The 26770-nt window shown below is 45.3% G+C and overlaps 1 protein-coding gene across 7 annotated transcripts in view; it reads right to left on the bottom strand.

The window, feature by feature from the left end:
* RIPOR1 (RHO family interacting cell polarization regulator 1) overlaps positions 1-26770 on the bottom strand; it is a 158371-nt gene that overhangs the window by 34025 nt on the left and 97576 nt on the right. For all 7 annotated transcript variants that reach the window (XR_009151890.1, XM_058154757.1, XM_058154756.1 and 4 more), the window contains 4 exons: positions 7222-7348; positions 3221-3373; positions 1602-1680; positions 373-396 (listed from right to left, as the gene is read on the bottom strand). Coding sequence is in view for 6 of the 7 variants with exons in the window: in XM_058154755.1 (XP_058010738.1) it covers positions 373-396; positions 1602-1680; positions 3221-3373; positions 7222-7348 (383 nt within the window). In the remaining variant the exon portion in view is untranslated. Of the gene's footprint in view, positions 1-372; positions 397-1601; positions 1681-3220; positions 3374-7221; positions 7349-26770 lie in introns of those variants that run through there.

The raw sequence follows: 26770 nt of genomic DNA, 5'->3' as shown, positions 1-26770 counted from the left end.
GAAAGTTGCACCACTTAATTCAGCAGAGTTACCCCTGCCCTCATTCAGTTACTGATTCCAAGAGAGAGGAGCAAATTCCTACATCTTCGCTCCTTTAATCCTCTGAGGTTGCTTGGAGAAAGCAAAAGATTGAGGCAGCAAATCCTAGAGGGAGGTGGGGGTGGGGGGGGAAAGAAGGGCGGAGGGTGCAGGGTTTCCATGAATCAATGAAGTCAACCAACGTCAGCAAGATAGCTCAGCAAAGACAGAGAGAGGAGATGGAACCAAGATCCGATGGGACAACATTTTGCATGCAGAAACATATGAGTGAGCAATTCTCTCCCGTCTAACATAGTCCCTTGGGTTCTCCACTTCCTTCCCAGCATGTCTTACCTTGTCAAGGTCATAGAGGAAGCCCTAAAGGAGAAAAAGAGAAGGGGAAAGTCAGGAACTTGGAAGAACGGCTGAATACATGCCAATAGAAGAGAATATTTGCAGCTCAGGGCTGAACTGTGGAGTCCTTTATGGTCTCAGAGTTTGATCGTTTTCTTGCAAGGCCTTTCGTCATCCAGCTAGTTGAACAATTGATGATGTTTCCTAGCTGGGGTAATAAAACGTCTGCAAGAAAACAACCAAGCTCTGAGAGCGCCAAGGACCCCACAGTGAATACATGGCATCATATTAGGCATTGCAACATGCTCTTCTGAGCATATTTTTTTTTAAAGCTGCACCTCTGATGTTGTGGCAAGAGGGAAGGACCATATTTCCTGTCAGAGTAGTGATTTAAGAGCTGACCAACTGCTACCATGGGGCAATGATGCACCGATGGGAATGAGTCAGCAAGGTTTTTAGTTGTTATCTCTTTAAGAGCCTGTATAATAAGAAGAGAAGGTTTTAGCTGTTATCTCTTTAAGAACCTGTATAATAATAAGAGGTCCTGTTAGGGCATCTCTCTCTCTCGCTATGTGTATTGCTCCTGGGTTGTCTCACGTAGTAAAGCTGTGCACACTCTGACATTTCCATAGGCAGTGGGAAGTGTGTACTGTGTATGCATTATCTATGTATTCATAGCCTGGCTAGGTGGCTCAGTGGGTAAGACACTGAGCTTGCCGATCAGAAAGGTCGGCAGTTCGGCGGTTTGAATCCCTAGTATAGGTCTCCTGCGTGAGCAGGGGGTTGGACTAGATGACCTCCAAGGTTCCTTCCAACTCTGTTACTGTTACTGTTAATGTACATATTGTATAGTGCAGTATTAATGCAATATGAGGGGTTTTCAACTCAATTGTACAGAACGTGAAGGATGCTGTGTTTGTGTTTTATTTTTATAGTTATAATATACACTGAGGATGGCATTTAATTTCGTTGAACAAGGTGCAATGACAGTAAACTAAACTAAACTACAGCATATTGAATATGTGCAAGGAGGTATTTTTGTGGGTGTCTATTGGGGAGATTCTGTACACAAAATGCATATAAATCAGAAGTGTAGCACCATCATTATCTGGTCCACAGGAGTGACTGGAAGGTCAGCATGCATGTCTCCACTGAACTTTTGCAATTTGCAGGGAAAGCCTTGCGTCTATCAGAGCCAGGCAGCGTCCGACAGGAACTGTGTCACTCACCAAGCGAGAATTCCTCTTGGATTCACGGATCTGGGTACTCAGCTTCTCCAGTTCCTGCTGGTGCACTTCCAGGTAAGCACTGCAAGGAAGGAGAGGTGGAAGGGACTGAGCACAGATAGCAGAATAATCTCCCCATCGTTTGGAGGATTGGAGCCGGCAGCATCCCAGCTCCCCAATTCAAGGGATTGCCCTAGTTCACGCAGGATGTTATCCTTGGCAGTAAAACCCCAAGAGCAAAACACTTCCTTTCAGTCAATTCCCACCATGCTATCCACATTCTTGAACTTTAGGTGGTGGGCGGGGGGGGGGGGGGAGGAAAGAATCAGTGACAACTGCATTTACACAAAGCTGAATTGCCTTCAAGTCAATGTTGATTCCTGGACAGGTCTCTGCACTTTTCTTGACAAGATTTCAAAAGTGCTTTGGCTTTTGCCTGCTTCCTAGGGCTGAGAGAGAGAGAGAGAGAGAGACTGGCCCAAAGTCACTGGGTTGTCCCTCAGGGTGGGACTAGACCTCACAATCTCCTATTTCCTAGCTCGGTGCCTTAAACACTACATCAAACTCTTCATTGTTACCGCGGCTTTTGCAAGCTGAGTGCCACTGCCCAATACTACAGGGCAATATTTGTGGATTATTTATTTATTCATGTATTGATATCCTGCTTTTATTATCTTTGATAAACAATTCAAAACAGCAAATATATCCAACGACTCCCTTTCTCCTCCCATTTTCCTCAAAACTACAATCCTGTGAGGTGAGTTGGGCTGAGAGAGAGAGGGACCGGCCTAAGCTCACCCAATTGGCTTTCGTGGCTAAGGTAAGGATTAGAACTCAGGATCTCCCTGTTTGTAGCCGGGGGCTTTAATCACTAGATCAAAGGTCTCCAAACGTGGCAACACTTAAGACTTTTTTTTTTTAATTGAAAAAGTTTTAAGAAACAAAAACATTTTCTCCCCTTTTTTCCCCCCTCCCTCCCAGAAAACCCCCTTCCCCCCTCCCTTCCCCCCCCCCCGGCTTCCCGGGTCAATCACAAGGTATTGTTATACATAAACCAAACATAGAGTAAAATTTTCCCTTCTAATCCAATTAACCTCATCCAAATCTTTTCATCTCCCAACCCCCTCCCCATTACATAAAATAATACTTCCTAATTATTCAAAGGCAATCTGATATTTCTTAATCTGATATCTGTTTTATAGATAATCAATCCATTTTTTCCATTCAATTAAATATCTTTCCTGCGTATTGTCTTTCAAAAAAGCTGAGATTTTAGCCATCTCAGCCAAATTAATGACTTTCAATATCCATTCTTCTATTGTAGGTGCAACACTTAAGACTTGTGGACCTGAACTCCCAGAATTCCCATGGCCGGCTGAAGAATTCTGGGACTCGAAGTCCACAAAGCCTTAGAAGCTGCCAAGTGCGGAGACCCCTGCACTAGACCCGAACAGTTCTCAATATCCTGCTGAAAACAGTCCCGTTTCACAGTTTCCCCCTCACAACCTCCTCAGGATACCAGCATGAACTAGAAAAGCAAGCTCAGATGTTTGTGAACTGGTGAGCAGGTATCACTGCATGTCACAAGCCGAGCGTTTGGTGGTGCCCGCGGCGAGGCTTACCTTAAGCCTTTCTTCAACGCTTCGTATACTTCGTCGAGTCTCTCTGGCTGGGGCACCTTGGGCGGAGGGGATTTATGAGACATTGAAAACATCCTACTGACCCTGGAGCCAGACTTCCTGGAGACCGTCGGTGTACTGAACGCAGGGAAATTCCTACCCCAAAAAATAATAATAATAATAATAAGGATGATAAAAGTCCCAGGAGAAAAAGAGGATATCATAGAATAGGCTGGCTGGCTGATTTTTTTTTTTTTTTTGCAAAAATTTTTTATTTTTCCATAATAATTCCCACAATTTGACCAGTGTACAATACAATCACTTATCCAACAATCAGTCCTATACTCAAATTATACTCAGTCAGGGCTGCTCGACCGCCACTCCCTCCCTTAATCCTTTCTTCCCTTCTCATCCTTCTTAAACTTCCCCCACCACCTTCTCCTCGCTTTCCTACTTCCCCTCCTCTTTCCCACTTCTCACTACCATCCTTTCTAACCCTCTATCTTCTCCTTCTTCTCCTCCTCCTATCCTTTCTTCTCCCTCCCTTCTTTCCTCCCTACCCACCTCCCTACCTACTTTCTTCCTTCTTTACTCCTCTTTCCTTACCCTTTCCCTTCGGGAGTGTTTGCCGAGCAGTCCCGACATTACACCATTCCAACTTGTTTAATTCTACCATTATTCCTGTACAATGGCAACCAATCAATTTATAGTCTTCCCCTTCCCCCCCCCCCCCCCGAGACTTCCCAGAACAGAATACAGGGTATTGTAACTAACAAACATAATCTAAAATATAACATAAAACATATTCCATTTCACACCATCACACTATCAATTCCCTTCTTTCTTAATAATGCAGGATGGTATACAATGCAGCCACAGTACACACCCTCTGCATAATACCGAAAAGCCTTTAAAAAAAAAAATGTTTCAAGAAAGACGTATCCATGAAGAAAAGATGTTTTCCCCACGCTTCTCCTGGCTAAGTCGATTGCACAATCTAGAACAGGGGTCACCAACTTTTTGGACCTCAGGGATCACTAAATTCATAATTTTAAATCCCATGGACAACTAATATGATTTACCTAATGACCGGCTGGGTGGGTGTGGCTAGATGATCTTGTGACTGGGTGGGTGTGGCCAACTCGATGTCACTCACATTGAGGGGTACCTCGCCAGCCTCTACTCGCTAAGCAGTTGTTGGAGCTAAGCAGCCACCGAGAGAAAGAGTTGGCAAAACAGCTAAAATCAAATTGGATCTGACTTAGAAGGAGGCTCAGTAGAAGTACCTCATTAAGGGCTACGAGCATAGGCTTTCCAAGTAGACGGAAGACTTGAGAGAGTGCAAGGCCAGGTACTGGTGCCTGGAGGCTCAACGGGCTAAGATGGTCAGCCAGTTCCAGGCCATGATACAATCCCACTGGAATAAGGTCCTCTGGCTCTTCGGCACCAGCAGCACTTCCCTCCAGCCTTCGCCCAAAGCCCCACACCAGGAGGCTGAAGCAGACCCCAAGTCAGAATTTCTGCCCCCATCCGACCCACACAAAAAGACGCCGAAGGGGGAGACTCAAATACAAACATTCATTGCATGTATTTGTCCCAGGGGCCGTAGTTTGAGGACCCCTGTTTTAGTGCAATATAAAAAATGCAAATAATTTTCCGCTGCATGAACCAGAAAAGTGGCTTTGATCCCCTCTAAAACCCGTCATCTAGGAGATTGCATAAACCAGAAAAGTGGCTTCAAGTCCTTCTAAAATCCATAATTGATACACAAAAAATTGTTCCTCATCGTGTTGAAAAGCCAGCCATGTGGTGTGTTGCAGGGAGAAGCAACCCAGAATGTAACGACCATCAACGGATCTCCATCTCACACTTGGCTCTGAAAGCTAGTGACAGATCGGGCCAATTCTTTCCTTCTCAAACTAAGAGAAGAAATGTAGGCATGAAGATGAGCGGTTCCCACTTCTACGTAAGAAGAAAGCCACCCAACTCCAAAGTGCCCCGATCAAATCACTCTTCTAGATATCGACCAAGTTTCATTCACCCATAGTTTGGTTTTAAGCCAGGTTTTACTTTTCATACCAACCTCCCTTCCACAGTAATTATGAGGAAAGAATCTTGTGTGCCATTTCTGAGCCAAGACAAAAAAGGATTAAAAGATCTTAGACAACTGCCAGGCATCAGAGCTGACCTGGTTTCTTCCTAAGATGATGCTCTCCAGAGGCCTTCAACCCACAGGTTTTTCGTTGGCCATTGGAGATACATTATTCTCTTCTTCAGTCCAAACTAAAACCTGGTTTCTTCCATCAGTCAGCCGCACCAAGTTGTGCTAAGCCTGTTTACAAGCCAAACTACTTTAAACAGACATGGCTAACATGGGCCATTGTTCCCTGGTGCTGCCAATCGAGGAAGTCACAGAAGTGGGGATCTTTTAATATCAATAGTCTCAGCTTTGAGATGGCAACGGCTGCCAAACCAACAGGCACAGCTTCATGGAGATGTTTGTAAAATCTTTTGAGATGTTGCTTTGAAGCAGTGGTGAATTCCAATTTTTTTTACTACCCGTTCTGTGGGCGTGGCTTGGTGGGCGTGGTGTGGCTTGGTGGACATGGCAGGGGAAGGATACTGTAAAATTCCCATTCCTTCCCCACTCTGGGGCCAGCCAGAGGTGGTATTTGCGAGTTCTCCGAACTACTCAAAATTTCCGCTACCGGTTTTCCAGAACCTGTCAGAACCTGCTGAATTTCACCCCTGCTTTGAAGCCCTTTGGTGCTCTGAAAAAATGTGAGATCCAAATACGGATTTGTAGAATGGTGTAATCCACTGAGAACCGAGGAATTCTGGCTCTGCGAATTTCAACATGCCATCCCTGATCAAAACGAAATGACCCCCAGCTCTGCCTATATATAATGCAAGATCATAAAATATTGTGGCCCGAGGGTGTACATTTGCGTCTAAATGCACGGTTTAACTTCTAATTAAAGAAGGGCATTGACCCTCATGCTCTGAATGATCTCCAGCTTTTCACCTGTGACCACCAGCCTCCTTCCTGTCACACCAGACTAGCCTTTTAATTGATTTCCCCCCCGCCCCACCCCCCCAGCAAAATAAATTGTGGGCCATCTAGCTGTGCAATTCGTTTCCAAGATTCCCCCTAAGAAACCAGTCAGGCCTCACAGAAATTAAAACGGATGCAGGAAGGTGTTCCAGGACCATGGGAAAAAAGGCCCACCTGCCCAGAGGAATAGAAAAATAAAATAAAATAAGGATTTGGAGAAACGGAGCAAGAGAGAGGAGAAAGGCAAATTTAAAATATTTTTTGCTTTCTGGAGAAGAGAAATGTTGCAATTGCTATGGAGACCCAGGGGTGGGTTGCTGGGGGTTCGGGAGAATCTCTAGCTAAGATTCTCAGAAGTTTGGAAAACCCTCATATCCCACTCCTGGCTGGCCCCGCCACTCTGCCCCTCTCCTCCCCGCAGTCCCCACATGGCCCGTTTTGGATGCAGGTAAGTCAAGGGCATGTGCAGAGGCTCAAGGAGGGTGAAAAACAGGCCTACTCGAAGTTCAGAAAACGGGCCCATTTCTGGCCTCCAGAGGGCCTCCGAAAATTGGGGAGGCCATTTTTGCCCTCCCGGAGGCTCGAAGAAAGCCTCTGGAGCCTGGGGAGGGCAAAAACGCCACCGCCACCACCACCACCATGGTCACACCCACTCAGCAATCGGGCAGAGAACCCCTTGCTAAAATTTTTGAAGCCCACCCCTGTGGAGACCGTTTGGTAGGCACCTGTAAAATGTTCTTAGGTGTGTTTGAAGAGAACAAACAGGCCTTTGCAAAACCGAACCGGTCTGTCTTCTTATCCGGTTGCACTGGTTCCATCCCATAATATCCGATGTCTCTCTCCCCAGGGCTTCCTTTAGCGCCATTCACCAGCAAGAACCATGCAGGAAATGCGAGGCTTCCCTTGAGCATCTCCGTTACCTCCATTCGACATTTTTTGCTAACCCTACCTGTAAGATTTGTCCTGGGTGGAGTTGACCCCTGCAAACGACTGGCTCCTATTGATCCTGACCACCAGACTGCGCCGCTGGGGTCGTACAGAGAGGGACATCATGGAATTCCACCGGGAAGGACTCCCTAGAAAACAAACCAGGAAGATTGAGCGGAGCCTCCACATCGGTCACGACATTCCCCAGCTTTTTCCCACCCATGGGAGTTTATGTTAACAGCGATAGCACTTAAGACTTATATACCGCTTCACAGCACTTTAAAAGCCCTCTCTAAGCGGTTTACAGAGTCAGCCTGTTTCCTTCCCCCACAACAATCTCATTTTACCAACCTCGGAAGGATGGAAGGCTGAGTCAACTTTGAGCCGGTCAGGACTGAACTGCTGGCAGTCGGCAGTTAGCCGGCAGGACTGCATTCTAACCACTGCTCATCATGGATGAATGGATGAGCAACAGCCTTAGCACTTATATACCACTTCACGGCGCTTTACAGCCCTCTCTAGGCAGTTTACAGAGTCAGCCTATTGTGTTGTGTCTTGCCCGCCCTCAGAGCAGCTGGGGCCTTCTTATCTGCTCCCGAACACGGAGGAATGTATGCCTCCCGGCCCCAGTCCTGGCTCCATGCCCAGACAAACTGCAGAAGAAGGAGCACCTCCCGGCTCCAGCCCTGACTCCATGCCCAGGCAAACGGAGCAGCTAGACCCCTCCCCCTCCTCCACAGCATGTGAGCCTGAGGAGGGTTTATTACCAACAGCTGATTGGAGTGACCCTCGCATCAGAAGATTGGATAGGCGGAGGCAACAGAAGGAAGGGAGGAGCAGGCCTTAATGAGTGCTGAGTCATGGAGCCACACCCCATGGCCTATATAAAGTATCTGCTTTCTGGCAGTCTCTGAGTCAGGCAAAGTCGAACTTATCTTGCTGAAGTCACTTACTGGTCTCCTGCCTGCTCTGAGGACTTTGCTAGGACTTTGGGCAGAGCTGCAGAGGCAAGCCTGATTCGGATTTCCCTGACCCGGCCGTCAGCGGAGGAGTGGGACACGACATATTGCTCCCAACAATCTGAGTCGTCATTTTACCGACCTCAGAAGGATGGAAGGCTGAGTCAACCTTTAGCCGGTCAGGACTGAACCGCTGGCAGTCGGAAGAGTTAGCCTGCAGGACTGCATTCTAACCACTGCTCATCATGGATGGATGGATGAGCAACAGCATTAGCACTTATATACCGCTTCACAGCGCTTTACAGCCCTCTCTAGGCAGTTTACAGAGTCAGCCTCTTGCCCCCAACAATCTGGGTCGTCATTTTACCGACCTCGGCAGGATGGAAGGCTGAGTCAACCTTGAGCCTGGTGAGATTCAATCTGCCGAATCGCAGGCAACTGGCAGGCAGAAGAAGTAGCCTTCTAACCACTGTGCCACAGCGGCTCATTAATCCTTGGTGGCCAACTGAAACTGCCCAAAACGAACTACAAGTAGAACCGCAACTTACAAGCATTCATACAGCGACTGTTCAAAGTTACACCAGCACTGAAAAAAAAAGCCAACTTACAACTGGTCCTCCCACTTATGACCATTGCAGCATCCTCACAATTGTAAGATTTGGGTGCTTTTGACAACTGGCATGAATTTATGATGGCTGCAGCATCTTAAGTTGTGTGATCACCATTTCCGGTCTTCCCAGCTAGCCTCTGATCAGCAAAGTCGATGGGGGAAGCCGGATTCGCTTAACAACTGGGCAATTAATAACAGCAGTGGTTCATTTAACCACTGAAAGAGATTCCTTCAAAGATGTTAAGAGACAGGAAGGAATTTGCTTTTTTTACACAAGAACTTAAAAAACATCAGATTCAATTCAGATGGGAGGTGCCAGTTGGACTGACACTATTCTATCAAGGAAGGAGATATAGAATTGACACTGTTTTAAAGGCAAAGGATTTTCTTTCTACAGTTTTGAAAGTCGAAATAGAAGTGATAGAAAAACTTCAAGAGACTCAAGAAGGCGTGGTAACCCAAGAGCCTTTATTGCTGCCAGTATTAGAGGAACCACAAGAGCAAAGGGTGACAAGAGGAGCCCTTAAGCGTAAAGAAGAGCAACAGTCTCAAAGTAAAAGTCAGGATCCCATTATGGAAGCTGTGGAGGAGCTAGACGGAAGATACCGGAGGAGGAGCTTCCGTTGTCTGCTTCAAAGCTTCAGGAGGCCAGTAATGGCAAATAGAATCTTGTCATGGAATGTTAATGGCTTGAATTCAGCTCAGAAAAGAAGGAAAATATTTCACTACTTGAAACAATTTAAAAATGATGTGATTTGTTTGCAAGAGACACATATAAAATTATCAGACCAAAAATATTTAATTAATTCAAAATTGGGTAACCATTTTGTTGCATCAGCTTTGGAAAAGAAGCATGGAATTGTTGTATATATCAGGAAGGATATACCAGCTAAGCTAATTGAGGCAGATATTCAAGGAAGATTTATTGCTATTGAACTGGTGATAGATGCAAAAGACTTTGTTGATAGGTATTTATGCACCTAATCAGCAACAAGAAAAGTTTTACAAAATGTTACATGAGAGGTTGACCCTCTGGGATTATAGTTCGTTTATTTTATTAGGAGACTGGAATGGAGTAATTGATACAAGAAGGATAAGAGAACCTCCTCCAAGAAGATACCTATACATGCAAAATTACCAAAATCCTTTTTGAAATGATGGAAGACTTTGAGTTTAGAGATATATGGAGGTTACGGAATCCAGATGAGAGAGATTTTACTTTTTTTCTGATAGGCATCAATCTTTTCACGCATTGATTTTATTTTAATTTCTAATGACTTGCTTTCTAGGGTGAAGAAAACGAAGATATTTCGAGGTGTTTAACTGACCATAGCCCAGTATGGATGGAATTATTACAAGGGAAAAAGGTGGTAGAACATGGAGGTTGAATGAAAATCTGTTTAGATATGAGGATAATGTAACTTATTGTAAGAAACAGTTAAAAGAATTTTTGATTTTAATATGTACAAAGGGACACCTATAGGAACTGTGTGGGAAGCGAGCAAAGCGTTTATTAGAGGATATTGATTTTATTTGGACAACAGGCAAAGGAATAATAAACAAAGGCAGCGTAGATATTTGGAAGAAGAAATTCAAAGGAAGCAACAGTTATTAATTCAAAACCCACAAGATCATAAACTTAAAGAGGCTATAAAATATTACAGAGTCAATTTAATATGTTAATGGCAGACCAGGTGGCAACGAATATACAATATGCTAAACATAATACCTTTTGTAATGCAAATAAACCTGGGAGATGGTTGGCATATAATTTAAGGAAGAAACAGAAAGCACGTGTCATACAAAAATAGAATATAAAGGTAAAGAGATATACCAACAGGATAAAATTAAAAGGCATTCTCAGAATTTTATACTGCACTATATGCAAAAGACAAAATATTGATAGGGACATTTATGATTATTTGAAAGATTATAAGGTGAATATTCTAACATTAGAACAGAGGAGGAGCTGAACGGCCGATAGCTACTGGAGAAATAGTGGAGGCAATTAAACAATTAAAATGGGAAAACCCTGGTACAGATGGTCTTACAGCAACTTATTATAAAAACACAGGATGAAATATTAGGCCCACTTAAAGAATTATTTAATCAGATACAATTAGGAGTGGGAATACCCCGTCATGGAAAACATCTTTTATTTCACTGATACCAAAGAGGAGCAAGATTGCTCTAAACCTGGTAACTATAGGCCGATTTCACTTTTAAATAATGATTATAAGATTTTGTAAAACTAATAGGAAATGGATTAATGTTAATTTTACAACAAAGAATTCATACTGATCAATCTGGTTGTATAAATGGGAGGCAGATCAGGAATACTGTTAGACAGATCATTAATATACTGGAATATTTGGAAAAGAAGAATACTTCAGCGGCACTTATTTTTTGGATGCAGAGAAACCCTTTGATCGATTGCTTTGGGATTTTTTATTTAAATTAAAAGAGAAAATGCAATTTGGAGACTTTTTTATTAGAATAATTAAAGCGATTTATGGAGAGCAAACAGCACAGATTATAGTCAATGGTAGTTATACAGAAGTTATTAAGATTGCCAAAGGAAGAAGACAGGGATGTCCCTTACCACCATTATTGTTTGTTTTGACTCTGGAACCATTATTAGATAAAATACGAGAATTAATGAAAATAGAGGAATTAAGATTAGACAATATGAGTACAAAGTTAGAGCTTTTGCAGATGATGTAGTGGTTACGTTAACAAATCCTATAAATTCAAGTAGATTTTGTTGGAAGTAATTGATAAATATGGAAAGGTATCAGGATTTAAAATAAATCAGAATAAAACAAAAGTGATAATTAAAAATATGTCTATACAACAGAAACAAAAACTAGAGGAAATGACAGGATTTGAGGTAGTAAAAAGGTTAAATATTTAGGGTCTATATTAGCTCATCGAACAAGAAACTTTATAAGAATAATTATGACTTGCTATGGCAAAAGTTCAGAATGATATGAGTGGCTGGAAGAAATTGCAGTTATCCCTATTGGGAAGGATTGCTATTAAAATGAATGTGTTACCTAGATTTTGTTTCTGTTCCAGATGATACCAATAATTAAAAAGGATAAAATTTGGAAGATTGGCAGATTGGGATTAATAAATTTATATGGCAGGGTAAAAAGGCGAGGGTTAAAATGAAAATAATACAGGACTCACGGAAAGAGGTGGTTTAAGAATGCCTAACTTTAAATTATATTATGAAGCAGTAGCCCTTTCAGTAATAAGTGACTGGTTTAACTTAACAGAGGAAAGAATTTTGAATATAGAAGGTTATGACTTGTTATATGGATGGCATGCATTTATTTTATGAAAAAGTGGATAGGGCTTTTAAGAATCATGTGTTGAGAAGTGCTCTTTATGGTCTGGAAAAATATTCCTATAAATTAGAATACAAGATTCCTATATGGGCGAGCCCTAGACATGCAATAGAGAATATAAATATAGAACAGAAACAGGAAATGATTACTTATAAAGAACTTTTGTATGCTGAAGGAGGTAGATTGCAATTAAAATCATTACAGGTATTAAATGAAGAAGGGAGGAATTATACTTGGTTTCAATATGGGCAAATAAGTGCTAGATGGAAAGAAGATCAAAAAATTGGTATAATGCAAAGGGAGGAAAATTTAATAAAGCAAATTAGAAATCAGACCCAGGAGCATATAAAGAGATTGTATAATGTGTTGCTTGAGATAGATTCGGAAAAGGATTTGGTAAAGGATTGTATGATAAAATGGGCACAGAATATTCAGGAACCAATAATGTTGGAAACATGGGAGAAAATCTGGGTTAGAAATGTTAAGTTTACACAAGCACAGAATTTAAGGGAAAATTTTTATAAGATGTTTTTTTTTTTATTATTCAAAAAGTTTTTATTAGTCAAAAAAGGTTTATACAAGTACATATCAGGTATGGTAAATTTTCATTTTTCTTATCTAAAATAAGAATTTTACTCAAATTTTTTAACACATACAACAGCCATAAGGCAAGCAGGTGACACGAAGTAGCTAAGTTTGCAAATTTTAAATACGTAATAAAGAAGAGTCAAGAATAAACAGAATATCGTACAAAAGAGAATAAGGAAAACCAACACAATCCCAAATATCTTTATCACTTCCTAGTTTTGGATCTCAGAACTCTGGGTTCAGCCTGACCTAACTCCAGGGCCGCAACAGGCAGCCGCTCAGCCCCATGATCTATAACCTCCTTCTTCAATTCCTGGGTCATCTAATTCCAGGAAGGCTTTGTGTTCCTCCACATAGGCCGTAGCCTCCAATTGTACTGATTTTTTCGTGCCCTCCGGAAAATCATCAATCCTCTGGCATCAGCCATCTGAAGCCCACTCCCTTCTGGTACAATTTGCTTGACAAAAAATAATATTTCTTTCTTTTTTCACGTACCTGTCTGGGAATCTGCCTCAGAATGGCTATCTCCCTGCCCCTGTAAATCAGTGCCCCACTCCTATGTTTTCTAAGAATTTCATCTCTCCTCTTCTCACAAATTTGACATGAACCTCTCTGGGAACTGCATGCGTATGCATATTGAATTAACTCTATAAACTCGATCCACATCCCAATTCATGAAATCAACACCTCTCCCAAGAAATTCTCCCAACAATTTAGTCACAACATCTCTCAAGTCTTCTTGGTCCACTTCTTCCAAATTTTGAAACCTAAGGAAATAAGACATTTTATCCATCTGTAGTCCAAGCACAGCATTGCCTGTCTCCTCTCTTTTCTGCACTGCCCGATCTCACCCTCCAAACCTTCCACTTTCTGCTTGTTTTCTGCTGAAACTTGTTGAGTATCCTTTAAATCCTTTTGGATAGTCACAATTTCTGCTCTTATTTCATCCAATTTCTTGTCCATATTAGATAACTTTTCCAAAATTCTCCATCTCTCCAGCAGTTGGTCTCTGACCTTGCCATTAAGGAAAAAAATACAAAATCCTCAGGCAGGCACGGTATCCTTGTAATTTCCTCCGGATCCACCAGGGGCACTCACAGGAGCAACGAGTCCAGAGTACAGTTAGTCAACCAGGAAGTCAAGGGAAGTGATGTCATCAAAATTCTCATAGTGAAGGCGCTGGACGCCACCACTGTTCCCCAGAAGGAGGGGCCTCAAACCTTCCTCCTAAATTTCTCCATCACCTCTTCTCCAGAGCTCCACAAAACCGTAATCTTCTTATTTTAAGTTCTCCTCTCCAGAATAACTCGTGCTCCTTCCAACCGCAGGGAGAAAACCCCCGCACTCCGGAGCACTCCACCACGCCGATTCCTTCCCTTCTCCTCCTCAATTCTTCTCCGTGCCCTGTTCACCACCAGGCTGCTGCAGTTATAACCAATGCCCGGTGTCACCGGGCACAGCGCCCAGGCGACCAAAATAATGGCGGCTGCCTCTCTCAACCCCGCCGAGCCTAGGACGCGCCAGCATCGGTCCCCACAGTCCTGTATGTCGGCTGGGAGACCCCTGGCGAGCCGTCCGTGCGGCAGGTGTCCTTTTCGGAACACCTGGCCCCTGAGGGCCTCGGCGGCGGCCGGATTCGGGCGCTGGAGGCAGGAGAAGCCTTCCAGACGTCCGTTGCCGCTGGATACCGGAAGTCGTCTTTTTATAAGATGTTTTATAGATGGCACTTAGATCCCAAAAAATTATCATGTATGTATCCTAATATCCAAGCGAAATGTTGGAGATGTGATTGTGATGATGCTACATATTTTCATATTTGGTGGACTTGCAAGAAAATTAAGGTCTTTTGGATAAGAATTTGGTGGATTATTCAAAATGTACTGAAGAAGAAGATAAAGTTCATGCCACAATTTTTTCTTTTGGGAATTATAACGGATTGTACAGGATTGAGACTAAATTGATTTTGAACTTAATAACAGCAGCAAGACTATTGATTGGACAATACTGGAAGAAAGAAGAGATACCTACAATAGAAGAATGGATATTGAAAGTTATTAATTTGGCTGAGATGGCTAAAATCTCAGCGTTTTTAAAAGACAATACGCAGGAAAGATATTTAATTGAATGGAAAAAATGGATTGATTATTTACAAAACAGATATCAGATTAAGAAATATCAGATTGCCTTTGAATAATTAGAAAGTTATTTTATGTAATGGGGAGGGGGTTGGGAGACGAAAAGCTTTGGATGTGGTTGTTTGGATTGGAAGGGAAAATTTTATTCTATGTTTGGTTTATGTATAACTTTACCTTGTGATTGACCCGGGAATCCGGGGGGGGTGGGGGAGGGAGGGGGGTGTTTTGTTTTTGTTTTTTGTTTTTTTGGGAGGGAGGGGGAAAAAAGGGGGGAAAATGTTTTTGTTTTTTTATAAAACTCTTTCAATAAAAAAACAAAAACAACCGTGTTTTTTTAAAAAAGGCAGAAAATAGAGCCAGGCTTCACTTAACAGCCGCCTTGCTTAGAATGGAAATTCGGTTCCAATTAGGTCATAAATTGAGGAGTACCTGTGTATTGTTATGCTATGCCCAGAATTAGATGGGCAGCCATTTACATGTACAGGCAGTCCTCGTTGCACGCACCACATTGACCCTAGAATTTATCTTGCAAAGTGAGAAATTTGTTAAGCGACTTTTGTCCCATTTTATGACTTTTCTTGCCACAGTGCTTACATCAATCGCTGCAGTTCTTAAGTGTCTTGCCCGCTCTCACTGCAGCCGGGTCTTCTTATCTGCTTCCTCAATGCTGAAGAATGTCCTAGTATGCCTCCCGGCCCCAGCCCTGGCTCCATGCCCAGACAGGCTGAGGAGGAGGGGGCACCTCCCGGCCCCAGCCCTGGCTCCATGCCCAGACAGGCTGAGGAGGAGGGGGCACCTCCCGGCCCCAGCCCTGGCTCCATGCCCAGACAGGCTGCGGAGGAGGGAGCACCTCCCGGCCCCAGCCCTGGCTCCATGCCCAGACAGGCTGCGGAGGAGGGAGCACCTCCTGGCCCCAGCCCTGGCTCCATGCCCAGACAGGCTGCGGAGGAGGAGCACCTCCCGCCCCAGCCCTGGCTCCATGCCCAGACAGGCTGCGGAGGAGGCACCTCCCGCCCCAGCCCTGGCTCCATGCCCAGACAGGCTGAGGAGGAGGGGCACCCCCCGGCCCCAACCCTGGCTCCATGCCCAGACAGGCTGCGGAGGAGGGAGCACCTCCCGGCCCCAGCCCTGGCTCCATGCCCAGACAGGCTGAGGAGGAGGGGGCACCTCCCGGCCCCAGCCCTGGCTCCATGCCCAGACAGGCTGAGGAGGAGGCACCTCCCCCCAGCCCTGGCTCCATGCCCAGGCAAACGGAGCAACTAGACCTCCCTCCCCACAGCATGTGAGCCTGAGGGAGGTTTATTACCACCAGCTGCCGACTGGAGTGACCCTCGCGTCAGAAGACTTGATAGACGGAGGCAACAGAAGGAAGGGAGGGGCAGGCCTGGATAAGTGCTGAGTCATGGAGCCACACCCATGGCCTATATAAAGGATCTGCTTTCTGGCAGTCTCTGAGTCAGGCAAAGTCGAACTTATCTTGCTGAAGTCACTTACTGGTCTCCTGCCTGCTCTGAGGACTTTGCTAGGACTTTGGCAGAGCTGCAGAGGCAAGCCTGATTCGGATTTCCCTGACCCGGCCGTCAGCGGAGGAGTGGGACACGACATATTGCTCCCAACAATCTGAGTCGTCATTTTACCGACCTCAGAAGGATGGAAGGCTGAGTCAACCTTTAGCCGGTCAGGACTGAACCGCTGGCAGTCGGAAGAGTTAGCCTGCAGGACTGCATTCTAACCACTGCCCATCATGGATGGATGGATGAGCAACAGCATTAGCACTTATATACCGCTTCACAGCGCTTTACAGCCCTCTCTAGGCAGTTTACAGAGTCAGCCTCTTGCCCCCAACAATCTGGGTCGTCATTTTACCGACCTCGGCAGGATGGAAGGCTGAGTCAACCTTGAGCCTGGTGAGATTCAATCTGCCAAATCGCAGGCAACTGGCAGGCAGAAGAAGTAGCCTTCTAACCACTGTGCCACAGCGGCTCATTAATCCTTGGTGGCCAACTGAAACTGCCCAAAACGAACTACAAGTAGAACCGCAACTTACAAGCATTCATACAGCGACTGTTCAAAGTTACACCAGCACTGAAAAAAAAAGCCAACTTACAACTGGTCCTCCCACTTATGACCATTGCAGCATCCTCACAATTGTAAGATTTGGGTGCTTGTGACAACTGGCATGAATTTATGATGGCTGCAGCATCTTAAGTTGTGTGATCACCATTTCAGGTCTTCCCAGCTAGCCTCTGATAAGCAAAGTCGATGGGGGAAGCCGGATTCGCTTAACAACTGGGCGATTAATAACAGCAGTGGTTCATTTAACAACCGTGTTTTTTTTAAAAAAAGGCAGAAAATAGAGCCAGGCTTCACTTAACAACCGCCTTGCTTAGGAATGGAAATTCCGGTTCCAATTGCGGTCATAAATTGAGGAGTACCTGTGTATTGTTATGCTATGCCCAGAATTAGATGGGCAGCCATTTACATGTACAGGCAGTCCTCGACGTACGACCACAATTGACCCTAGAATTTATCTTGCTAAGTGAGAAATTTGTTAAGCGACTTTTGTCCCATTTTATGACTTTTCTTGCCACAGTGCTTACATCAATCGCTGCAGTTCTTAAGTGTTGTGTCTTGCCCGCTCTCACCGCAGCCGGGGTCTTCTTATCTGCTTCCGAATGCTGAAGAATGTCCTAGTATGCCTCCCGGCCCCAGCCCTGGCTCCATGCCCAGACAGGCTGAGGAGGAGGGGGCACCTCCCAGCCCCAGCCCTGGCTCCATGCCCAGGCAAACGGAGCAACTAGACCCCTCCCCCACAGCATGTGAGCCTGAGGAAGGTCTATTACCAACAGCTGCTGACTGGAGTGACCCTCGCTTCAGAAGAATTGATAGGCGGCGGCGTCAGAAGGAAGGGAGGGGCAGGCCTGGATAAGTGCTGAGTCATGGAGCCACACCCCATGGCCTATATAAAGGACCTGCTTTCTGGCAATCTCTGAGTCAGGCAAAGTCGAACATATCTTGCTGAAGTCACTTTCTGGTCTCCTGCCTGCCTTGAGGACTTTGCTAGGACTTTGGCAGAGCTGCAGAGGCACGCCTGATTCGGATTTCCCTGACCCGGCCGTCAGCGGAAGAGTGGGACACGACATTAAGTTGGAAACATGGCTGTTAAGTCAACCTGGTTTCCCCGTTGACTTTCCTTGTCAGAAGGTAGCAAAAGATGGTCACATGACCCCGGGACACTGCAACCGTCATAAATACGAGTCAGTTGTCAAGCATCCGAATGGTGACCATGGGATTGTTGCCAACAGTCCTGTGGAAAAATGGTCACAAGTCACTTTCCGGTGACAACGTAACTTGTATTGTGCTGTATGGCTTGTAGGCAAAGACATCCTTCCCAATCTCCACACACATTATCAAGAGTTGCTAACAGGGGTGAAATCTACTTACCTTCCCCACCAGTTCGGAAGTGCATGTGCCACACGTGTGCATCATGTGCGTGCACAGACCCTCTGCGCATGCGCAAACCCTTCTGTGCATACGCAGAGGGTTAAAAAACAGGTTACTTCCTGGTTAAAACCAGGAAGTAACGACAACCGGGCAGGTGGGCGGAGCCTCACGTTGCCGTTGCTACCTGTTTTCCGAATCACCCGCCGCCATTGCTACCGGTTTGACCGAACCGGTTCAAACCGGTAGCATTTCACCCCTGGTTGCTACCGAAGCCAAGAGTGAAAAACCAGGCAAGAGGGAGAATTCAATCCCTTCCTGGATGAAGAGAACAACAGGCATGCTATGACCAATTCAGCAGAACTCCCAAGAAAACACCCCAGCCCGTCTCTACAAACATATCTTCAGACACCTCATGCTGTCTAGCAAATTTAGATTTAACAGGGATGAAAATGAGTCAGTAACAAGGAAGGGGCCAAAAAAGCACTCTATGATTTTCCCATCAATATTTATAATCACCGCTTCTCTGCTCGGGAAAGTTCCGCCTCTCCTAGAATTATCAGCTGGGTGGGGTTGAGCCTGCCCAGAAGCAAAGACAAAGCACAGATGGACAAAAATAAGACCCAGCGCTCCATCCACTGGGTTTCAGGCAATCCTCGATTTACGGCCACAGAATTCCCATGGCTAAGCTTTGTTAAATTGATGGGTGGGCAATTTTACGAGCTTTTTTTTTTTTAACCATGATTGTTAAACGAAGTGGGGCAATTGTTAAGTGAATCAAGCAGGCAAGCGAATCGGGCTCCGTTGCAAACGGTGATCACGTAAGCCCAGCACACTGCAACCATCATAAATATACACTGGTTGCCTGAAGGTATTTTTTTAAAGTGCCCTTGTAACTTCAAATTGTCACTACCCGAATGGTTGTAAGTCAAGGACTGCCATTATTGGATCCCCAGACTCTTCTATTTCAGCGCTTGGTCCATTCGCTAATCTGCAAAAGTACGCAATTTTTCACTTCCAAGCACGAGACAACCTTTTCGGTGTCTATTTTAGTTTCTAAAATTAAAAAAGCTACCCAAAGTTTAAAAGGCCAGATTCTGTATCCACTGGTATTGTGAGCCAGTGGTGGGTTTCAAAAATGTTTACTACCAGTTCTGTGGGCGTGGCTTGGTGGGCGTGGTGTGGCTTGGTGGACATGGCAGGGGAAGGATACTGTAAAATTCCCATTCCTTCCCCACTCTGGGGCCAGCCAGAGGTGGTATTTGCGAGTTCTCCGAACTACTCAAAATTTCCGCTACCGGTTTTCCAGAACCTGTCAGAACCTGCTGAATTTCACCCCTGCTTTGAAGCCCTTTGGTGCTCTGAAAAAATGTGAGATCCAAATACGGATTTGTAGAATGGTGTAATCCACTGAGAACCGAGGAATTCTGGCTCTGCGAATTTCAACATGCCATCCCTGATCAAAACGAAATGACCCCCAGCTCTGCCTATATATAATGCAAGATCATAAAATATTGTGGCCCGAGGGTGTACATTTGCGTCTAAATGCACGGTTTAACTTCTAATTAAAGAAGGGCATTGACCCTCATGCTCTGAATGATCTCCAGCTTTTCACCTGTGACCACCAGCCTCCTTCCTGTCACACCAGACTAGCCTTTTAATTGATTTCCCCCCCGCCCCGCCCCCCAGCAAAATAAATTGTGGGCCATCTAGCTGTGCAATTCGTTTCCAAGATTCCCCCTAAGAAACCAGTCAGGCCTCACAGAAATTAAAACGGATGCAGGAAGGTGTTCCAGGACCATGGGAAAAAAGGCCCACCTGCCCAGAGGAATAGAAAAATAAAATAAAATAAGAGCATCGCATGAGGCTACGTTAGCTTGAGCCATAATGATGATTGATGATGTGTGTTTAGGAACAGACTAAAGTACACCGATGACACAACAAGAAGTAATATCGCTACAGTTTCCTATCAAGTATAACCTGTAAATCAAGTCTAATTATAGACAGTCAGATCTATTTTATGTATTTCTAAGTGTATCCATCAAGATGTTGCTTAAACTGTATTTGATTCAAGTCAATACTGGTGCTTTCTTTTACTAAGCGGTCAACAGATCAAATGTTTCTACTGAACGTGTTTTTGTTCTGCTTCTGTCCAGAATATTGTTTCATTGTTTTCTACTAACTTCCCTTTCCTTACCAGTTATTTGTTATTCGATAATGCTGGTTCTTAGCCAGAGAGAAAAAGAGGGAGAGGAGGGGGGAGAAGGAGGAATTATACTTGGTTTCAATATGGGCAAATAAGTGCTAGATGGAAAGAAGATCAAAAATTGGTATAATGCAAAGGAGGAAAAAGCCGGCTATAGGTTTAACATCCTTATTGGGCCCTTCATGAGATGGCATTAAGAAGAGAAGGTATTCTACAAGGGACAAATCGCAAAATATTTCCTTTTCCAAAGTGAGAAAGAAAGAAAGAAAGCTGACACATAAAGAAGTCCATTAATTCAGGTAAATGCACCCCACGTTCAAAAGGAAGATCATTTGGAACAATTTGAAGTCTTCCAATCCAGAGTGGGAACTGAGAAGGGGGCAACACTCTTTAAAACAAGCCTTTCTATAGGTATCAAGCAATCAAAACCAAGTGGCCTACTCAAAGAGATGGATTACGTGAAATTGTTCTGAATCTAGCTCTTTTTTAAAAAAATACTGACTGATGGGAGTTGGGAGGGAGGGAGAACCCCAGATAACAGAGCAAATGGTGCACAACCAACGCCAAAGTCAATTTACTTCTAGTCCAGAGCCTTGACACCTGAATAACACCTTCCTGGTTGATAGAAGGAAATGAAGACACAGCAAATCCTACAGAAGAACGGCCTTCTTCCTACTTACACATACCCCCCCACTGTCTCATAGAGTGGAACAACATCCAAATCAAGTTCACCAGTACCCAGCCAATACACTCTGTTTAACAAACATCTCAGCGACCACATACCAATCGAGCATAGACAGGGCCACCGATTATGCTACACACACACACACACACACACACACACACACACACACACACACACACACCCTGCACCCACAGAAAACAAGGCCCTACAGAAACTGTGAGCCAACACAACCTCATTCTCGGTTTAATCAGAGCTGTAACCAAGAGCGAAGCAACGTTGTCGGGTCACATGTGCAACAGTGGCCCAATTAAACAATTAAGAAGGAGTCAAGAATAAACAGAATATCGCATACAAAGAGAATAAGGAAAACCAACACAATCCCAAATATCTTTATCACTTCCTAGTTTTGGATCTCAGAACTCTGGGTTCAGCCTGACCCAACTCCAGGGCCGCAACAGCGGCAGCCGCTTCAGCCCCATGATCTATAACCTCCTTCTTCAATTCCTGGGTCATCTAATTCCAGGAAGGCTTTGTGTTCCTCCACATAGGCCGTAGCCTCATAATTGTACTGATTTTTTCGTAATGCCCTCCGGAAAATCATCAATCCCTCTGGCATCAGCCATCTGAAGCCCACTCCCTTCTGGTACAATTTGCTTGACAAAAATAATATTTCTTTCTTTTCACGTACCTGTCTGGGAATCTGCCTCAGAATGGCTATCTCCCTGCCCTGTAAATCAGTGCCCCACTCCTATGTTTTCTAAGAATTTCATCTCTCGTCTCTCTTCTCACAAATTTGACATGAACCTCTCTGGGAACTGCATGCGTGCGTGCATATATTAATTAACTCTATAAACTCGATCCACATCCCAATTCATGAAATCAACACCTCTCCCAAGAAATTCTCCCAACAATTTAGTCACAACATCTCTCAAGTCTTCTTGGTCCACTTCTTCCAAATTTTTGAAACCTAAGGAAATAAGACATTTTATCCATCTGTAGTCCAAGCACAGCATTGCCTGTCTCCTCTCTTTCTGCACTGCCCGATCTCACCCTCCAAACCTTCCACTTTCTGCTTGTTTTCTGCTGAAACTTGTTGAGTATCCTTTAAATCCTTTTGGATAGTCACAATTTCTGCTCTTATTTCATCCAATTTCTTGTCCATATTAGATAACTTTTCCAAAATTCTCCATCTCTCCAGCAGTTGGTCTCTGACCTTGCCATTAAGGAAAAAAATACAAAATCCTCAGGCAGGCACGGTATCCTTGTAATTTCCTCCGGATCCACCAGGGGCACTCACAGGAGCAACGAGTCCAGAGTACAGTTAGTCAACCAGGAAGCCGAAGGAAGTGATGTCATCAAAATTCTCATAGTGAAGGCGGAAGCTGGACGCCACCACTGTTCCCCAGAAGGAGGGGCCTCAAACCTTCCTCCTAAATTTCTCCATCACCTCTTCTCCAGAGCTCCACAAAACCGTAATCTTCTTATTTTAAGTTCTCCTCTCTCCAGAATAACTCGTGCTCCTTCCAACCGCAGGGAGAGAAACCCCGCACTCCGGAGCACTCCACTCACGCCACCGATATTCCTTCCCTTCTCCTCCTCAATTCTTCTCCGTGCCCTGTTCACCACCAGGCTGCTGCAGTTATAACCAATGCCCGGTGTCACCGGGCACAGCGCCCAGGCGACCAAAATAATGGCGCTGGCCTGTGGCCTCGAACCCCGCCGAGCCTAGGACGCGCCAGCATCGGTCCCCACAGTCCTGTATGTCGGCTGGGAGACCCTGGCGAGCCGTCTGCGGCAGGTGTCCTTTTCGAACACCTGGCCCTGAGGGCCTCGGCGGCCGGATTCGCGCTGGAGGCAGGAGAAGCCTTCCAGACGTCCGTTGCCGCTGGATACCGGAAGTTTTTTTATAAGATGTTTTATAGATGGCACTTAGATCCCAAAAAATTATCATGTATGTATCCTAATATCCAAGCGAAATGTTGGAGATGTGATTGTGATGATGCTACATATTTTCATATTTGGTGGACTTGCAAGAAAATTAAGGTCTTTTGGATAAGAATTTGGTGGATTATTCAAAATGTACTGAAGAAGAAGATAAAGTTCATGCCACAATTTTTTCTTTTGGGAATTATAACGGATTGTACAGGGATTGAGACTAAATTGATTTTGAACTTAATAACAGCAGCAAGACTATTGATTGGACAATACTGGAAGAAAGAAGAGATACCTACAATAGAAGAATGGATATTGAAAGTTATTAATTTGGCTGAGATGGCTAAAATCTCAGCGTTTTTAAAAGACAATACGCAGGAAAGATATTTAATTGAATGGAAAAAATGGATTGATTATTTACAAAACAGATATCAGATTAAGAAATATCAGATTGCCTTTGAATAATTAGAAAGTTATTTTATGTAATGGGGAGGGGGTTGGGAGACGAAAAGCTTTGGATGTGGTTGTTTGGATTGGAAGGGAAAATTTTATTCTATGTTTGGTTTATGTATAACTTTACCTTGTGATTGACCCGGGAAGCCGGGGGGTGGGGGAGGGAGGGGGGTGTTTTGTTTTTGTTTTTTGTTTTTTTGGGAGGGAGGGGGAAAAAAGGGGGAAAATGTTTTTGTTTTTTTATAAAACTCTTTCAATAAAAAAAAAAAAAAAAAACAACCGTGTTTTTTTTAAAAAAAGGCAGAAAATAGAGCCAGGCTTCACTTAACAGCCGCCTTGCTTAGGAATGGAAATTCCGGTTCCAATTGCGGTCATAAATTGAGGAGTACCTGTGTATTGTTATGCTATGCCCAGAATTAGATGGGCAGCCATTTACATGTACAGGCAGTCCTCGACGTACGACCACAATTGACCCTAGAATTTATCTTGCAAAGTGAGAAATTTGTTAAGCGACTTTTGTCCCATTTTATGACTTTTCTTGCCACAGTGCTTACATCAATCGCTGCAGTTCTTAAGTGTTGTGTCTTGCCCGCTCTCACTGCAGCCGGGGTCTTCTTATCTGCTTCCGAATGCTGAAGAATGTCCTAGTATGCCTCCCGGCCCCAGCCCTGGCTCCATGCCCAGACAGGCTGAGGAGGAGGGGGCACCTCCCGGCCCCAGCCCTGGCTCCATGCCCAGACAGGCTGCGGAGGAGGGGGCACCTCCCGGCCCCAGCCCTGGCTCCATGCCCAGACAGGCTGCGGAGGAGGGAGCACCTCCCGGCCCCAGCCCTGGCTCCATGCCCAGACAGGCTGCGGAGGAGGGAGCACCTCCCGGCCCCAGCCCTGGCTCCATGCCCAGACAGGCTGCGGAGGAGGGAGCACCTCCCGGCCCCAGCCCTGGCTCCACGCCCAGACAGGCTGCGGAGGAGGGAGCACCTCCCGGCCCCAGCCCTGGCCCCATGCCCAGACAGGCTGGGGAGGAGGGAGCACCTCCCGGCCCCAGCCCTGGCTCCATGCCCAGACAGGCTGCGGAGGAGGGAGCACCTCCCGGCCCCAGCCCTGGCTCCATGCCCAGACAGGCTGAGAAGGAGGGGGCACCTCCCGGCCCCAGCCCTGGCTCCATGCCCAGACAGGCTGAGGAGGAGGGGGCACCTCCCGGCCCCAGCCCTGGCTCCATGCCCAGGCAAACGGAGCAACTAGACCCCTCCCCCTCCCCCACAGCATGTGAGCCTGAGGGAGGTTTATTACCAACAGCTGCCGACTGGAGTGACCCTCGCGTCAGAAGACTTGATAGACGGAGGCAACAGAAGGAAGGGAGGGGCAGGCCTGGATAAGTGCTGAGTCATGGAGCCACACCCCATGGCCTATATAAAGGATCTGCTTTCTGGCAGTCTCTGAGTCAGGCAAAGTCGAACATATCTTGCTGAAGTCACTTTCTGGTCTCCTGCCTGCCTTGAGGACTTTGCTAGGACTTTGGCAGAGCTGCAGAGGCACGCCTGATTCGGATTTCCCTGACCCGGCCGTCAGCGGAAGAGTGGGACACGACATTAAGTTGGAAACATGGCTGTTAAGTCAACCTGGTTTCCCCGTTGACTTTCCTTGTCAGAAGGTAGCAAAAGATGGTCACATGACCCCGGGACACTGCAACCGTCATAAATACGAGTCAGTTGTCAAGCATCCGAATGGTGACCATGGGATTGTTGCCAACAGTCCTGTGGAAAAATGGTCACAAGTCACTTTCCGGTGACAACGTAACTTGTATTGTGCTGTATGGCTTGTAGGCAAAGACATCCTTCCCAATCTCCACACACATTATCAAGAGTTGCTAACAGGGGTGAAATCTACTTACCTTCCCCACCAGTTCGGAAGTGCATGTGCCACACGTGTGCATCATGTGCGTGCACAGACCCTCTGCGCATGTGCAAACCCTTCTGTGCATACGCAGGGGGTTAAAAAACAGGTTACTTCCTGGTTAAAACCAGGAAGTAATGACAACCGGGCGGGTGGGCGGAGCCTCACGTTGCCGTTGCTACCTGTTTTCCGAACCACCCGCCGCCATTGCTACCGGTTCGGACGAACCAGTCCAGACCGGTAGCATTTCACCCCTGGTTGCTACCGAAGCCAAGAGTGAAAAACCAGGCAAGAGGGAGAATTCAATCCCTTCCTGAATGAAGAGAACAACAGTCATACTATGACCCATTCAGCAGAACTCCCAAGAAAACACCCCAGCCCGTCTCTACAAACATATCCTCAGACACCTCATGCTGTCTAGCAAATTTACATTTAACAGGGATGAAAATGAGTCAGTAACAAGGAAGGGGCCAAAAAAGCACTCTATGATTTTCCCATCAATATTTATAATCACCGCTTCTCCGCTCGGGAAAGTTCCGCCTCTCCTAGAATTATCAGCTGGGTGGGGTTGAGCCTGCCCAGAAGCAAAGACAAAGCACAGATGGACAAAAATAAGACCCAGCGCTCCATCCACTGGGTTTCAGGCAATCCTCGATTTACGGCCACAGAATTCCCATGGCTAAGCTTTGTTAAATTGATGGGTGGGCAATTTTATGAGCTTTTTTTTTTTTAACCATGATTGTTAAACGAAGTGGGGCAATTGTTAAGTGAACCAAGCAGGCAAGCGAATCGGGCTCCGTTGCAAACGGTGATCACGTAAGCCCAGCACATTGCAACCATCATAAATACACACTGGTTGCCTGAAGGTATTTTTTTAAAGTGCCCTTGTAACTTCAAATTGTCACTATCCGAATGGTTGTAAGTCAAGGACTGCCATTATTGGATCCCCAGACTCTTCTATTTCAGCGCTTGGTCCATTCGCTAATCTGCAAAAGTATGCAATTTTTCACTTCCAAGCACGAGACAACCTTTTCGGTGTCTATTTTAGTTTCTAAAATTAAAAAAGCTACCCAAAGTTTAAAAAGCCAGATTCTGTATCCACTGGTATTGTGAGCCAGTGGTGGGTTTCAAAAATGTTTACTACCAGTTCTGTGGGTGTGGCTTGGTGGGTGTGGCTTGGTTGGCATGACACTGTAAAATCTCCATTCCCACCCCACTCCAGGGGAAGGATATTGCAAAATCTCCATTTCTTCCCGAATAGCTGGGACTTGGGAGGCAGAGAATAGATGGGGGTGGGGCCAATCAGAATTTTTACTA

This window comes from Ahaetulla prasina, chromosome 12, assembly GCF_028640845.1.
Source record: "Ahaetulla prasina isolate Xishuangbanna chromosome 12, ASM2864084v1, whole genome shotgun sequence".
NCBI lineage: Eukaryota > Metazoa > Chordata > Lepidosauria > Squamata > Colubridae > Ahaetulla > Ahaetulla prasina.
Note: the sequence above shows the minus strand (reverse complement) of the source record. Positions and strands in the feature narration are given on the sequence as shown.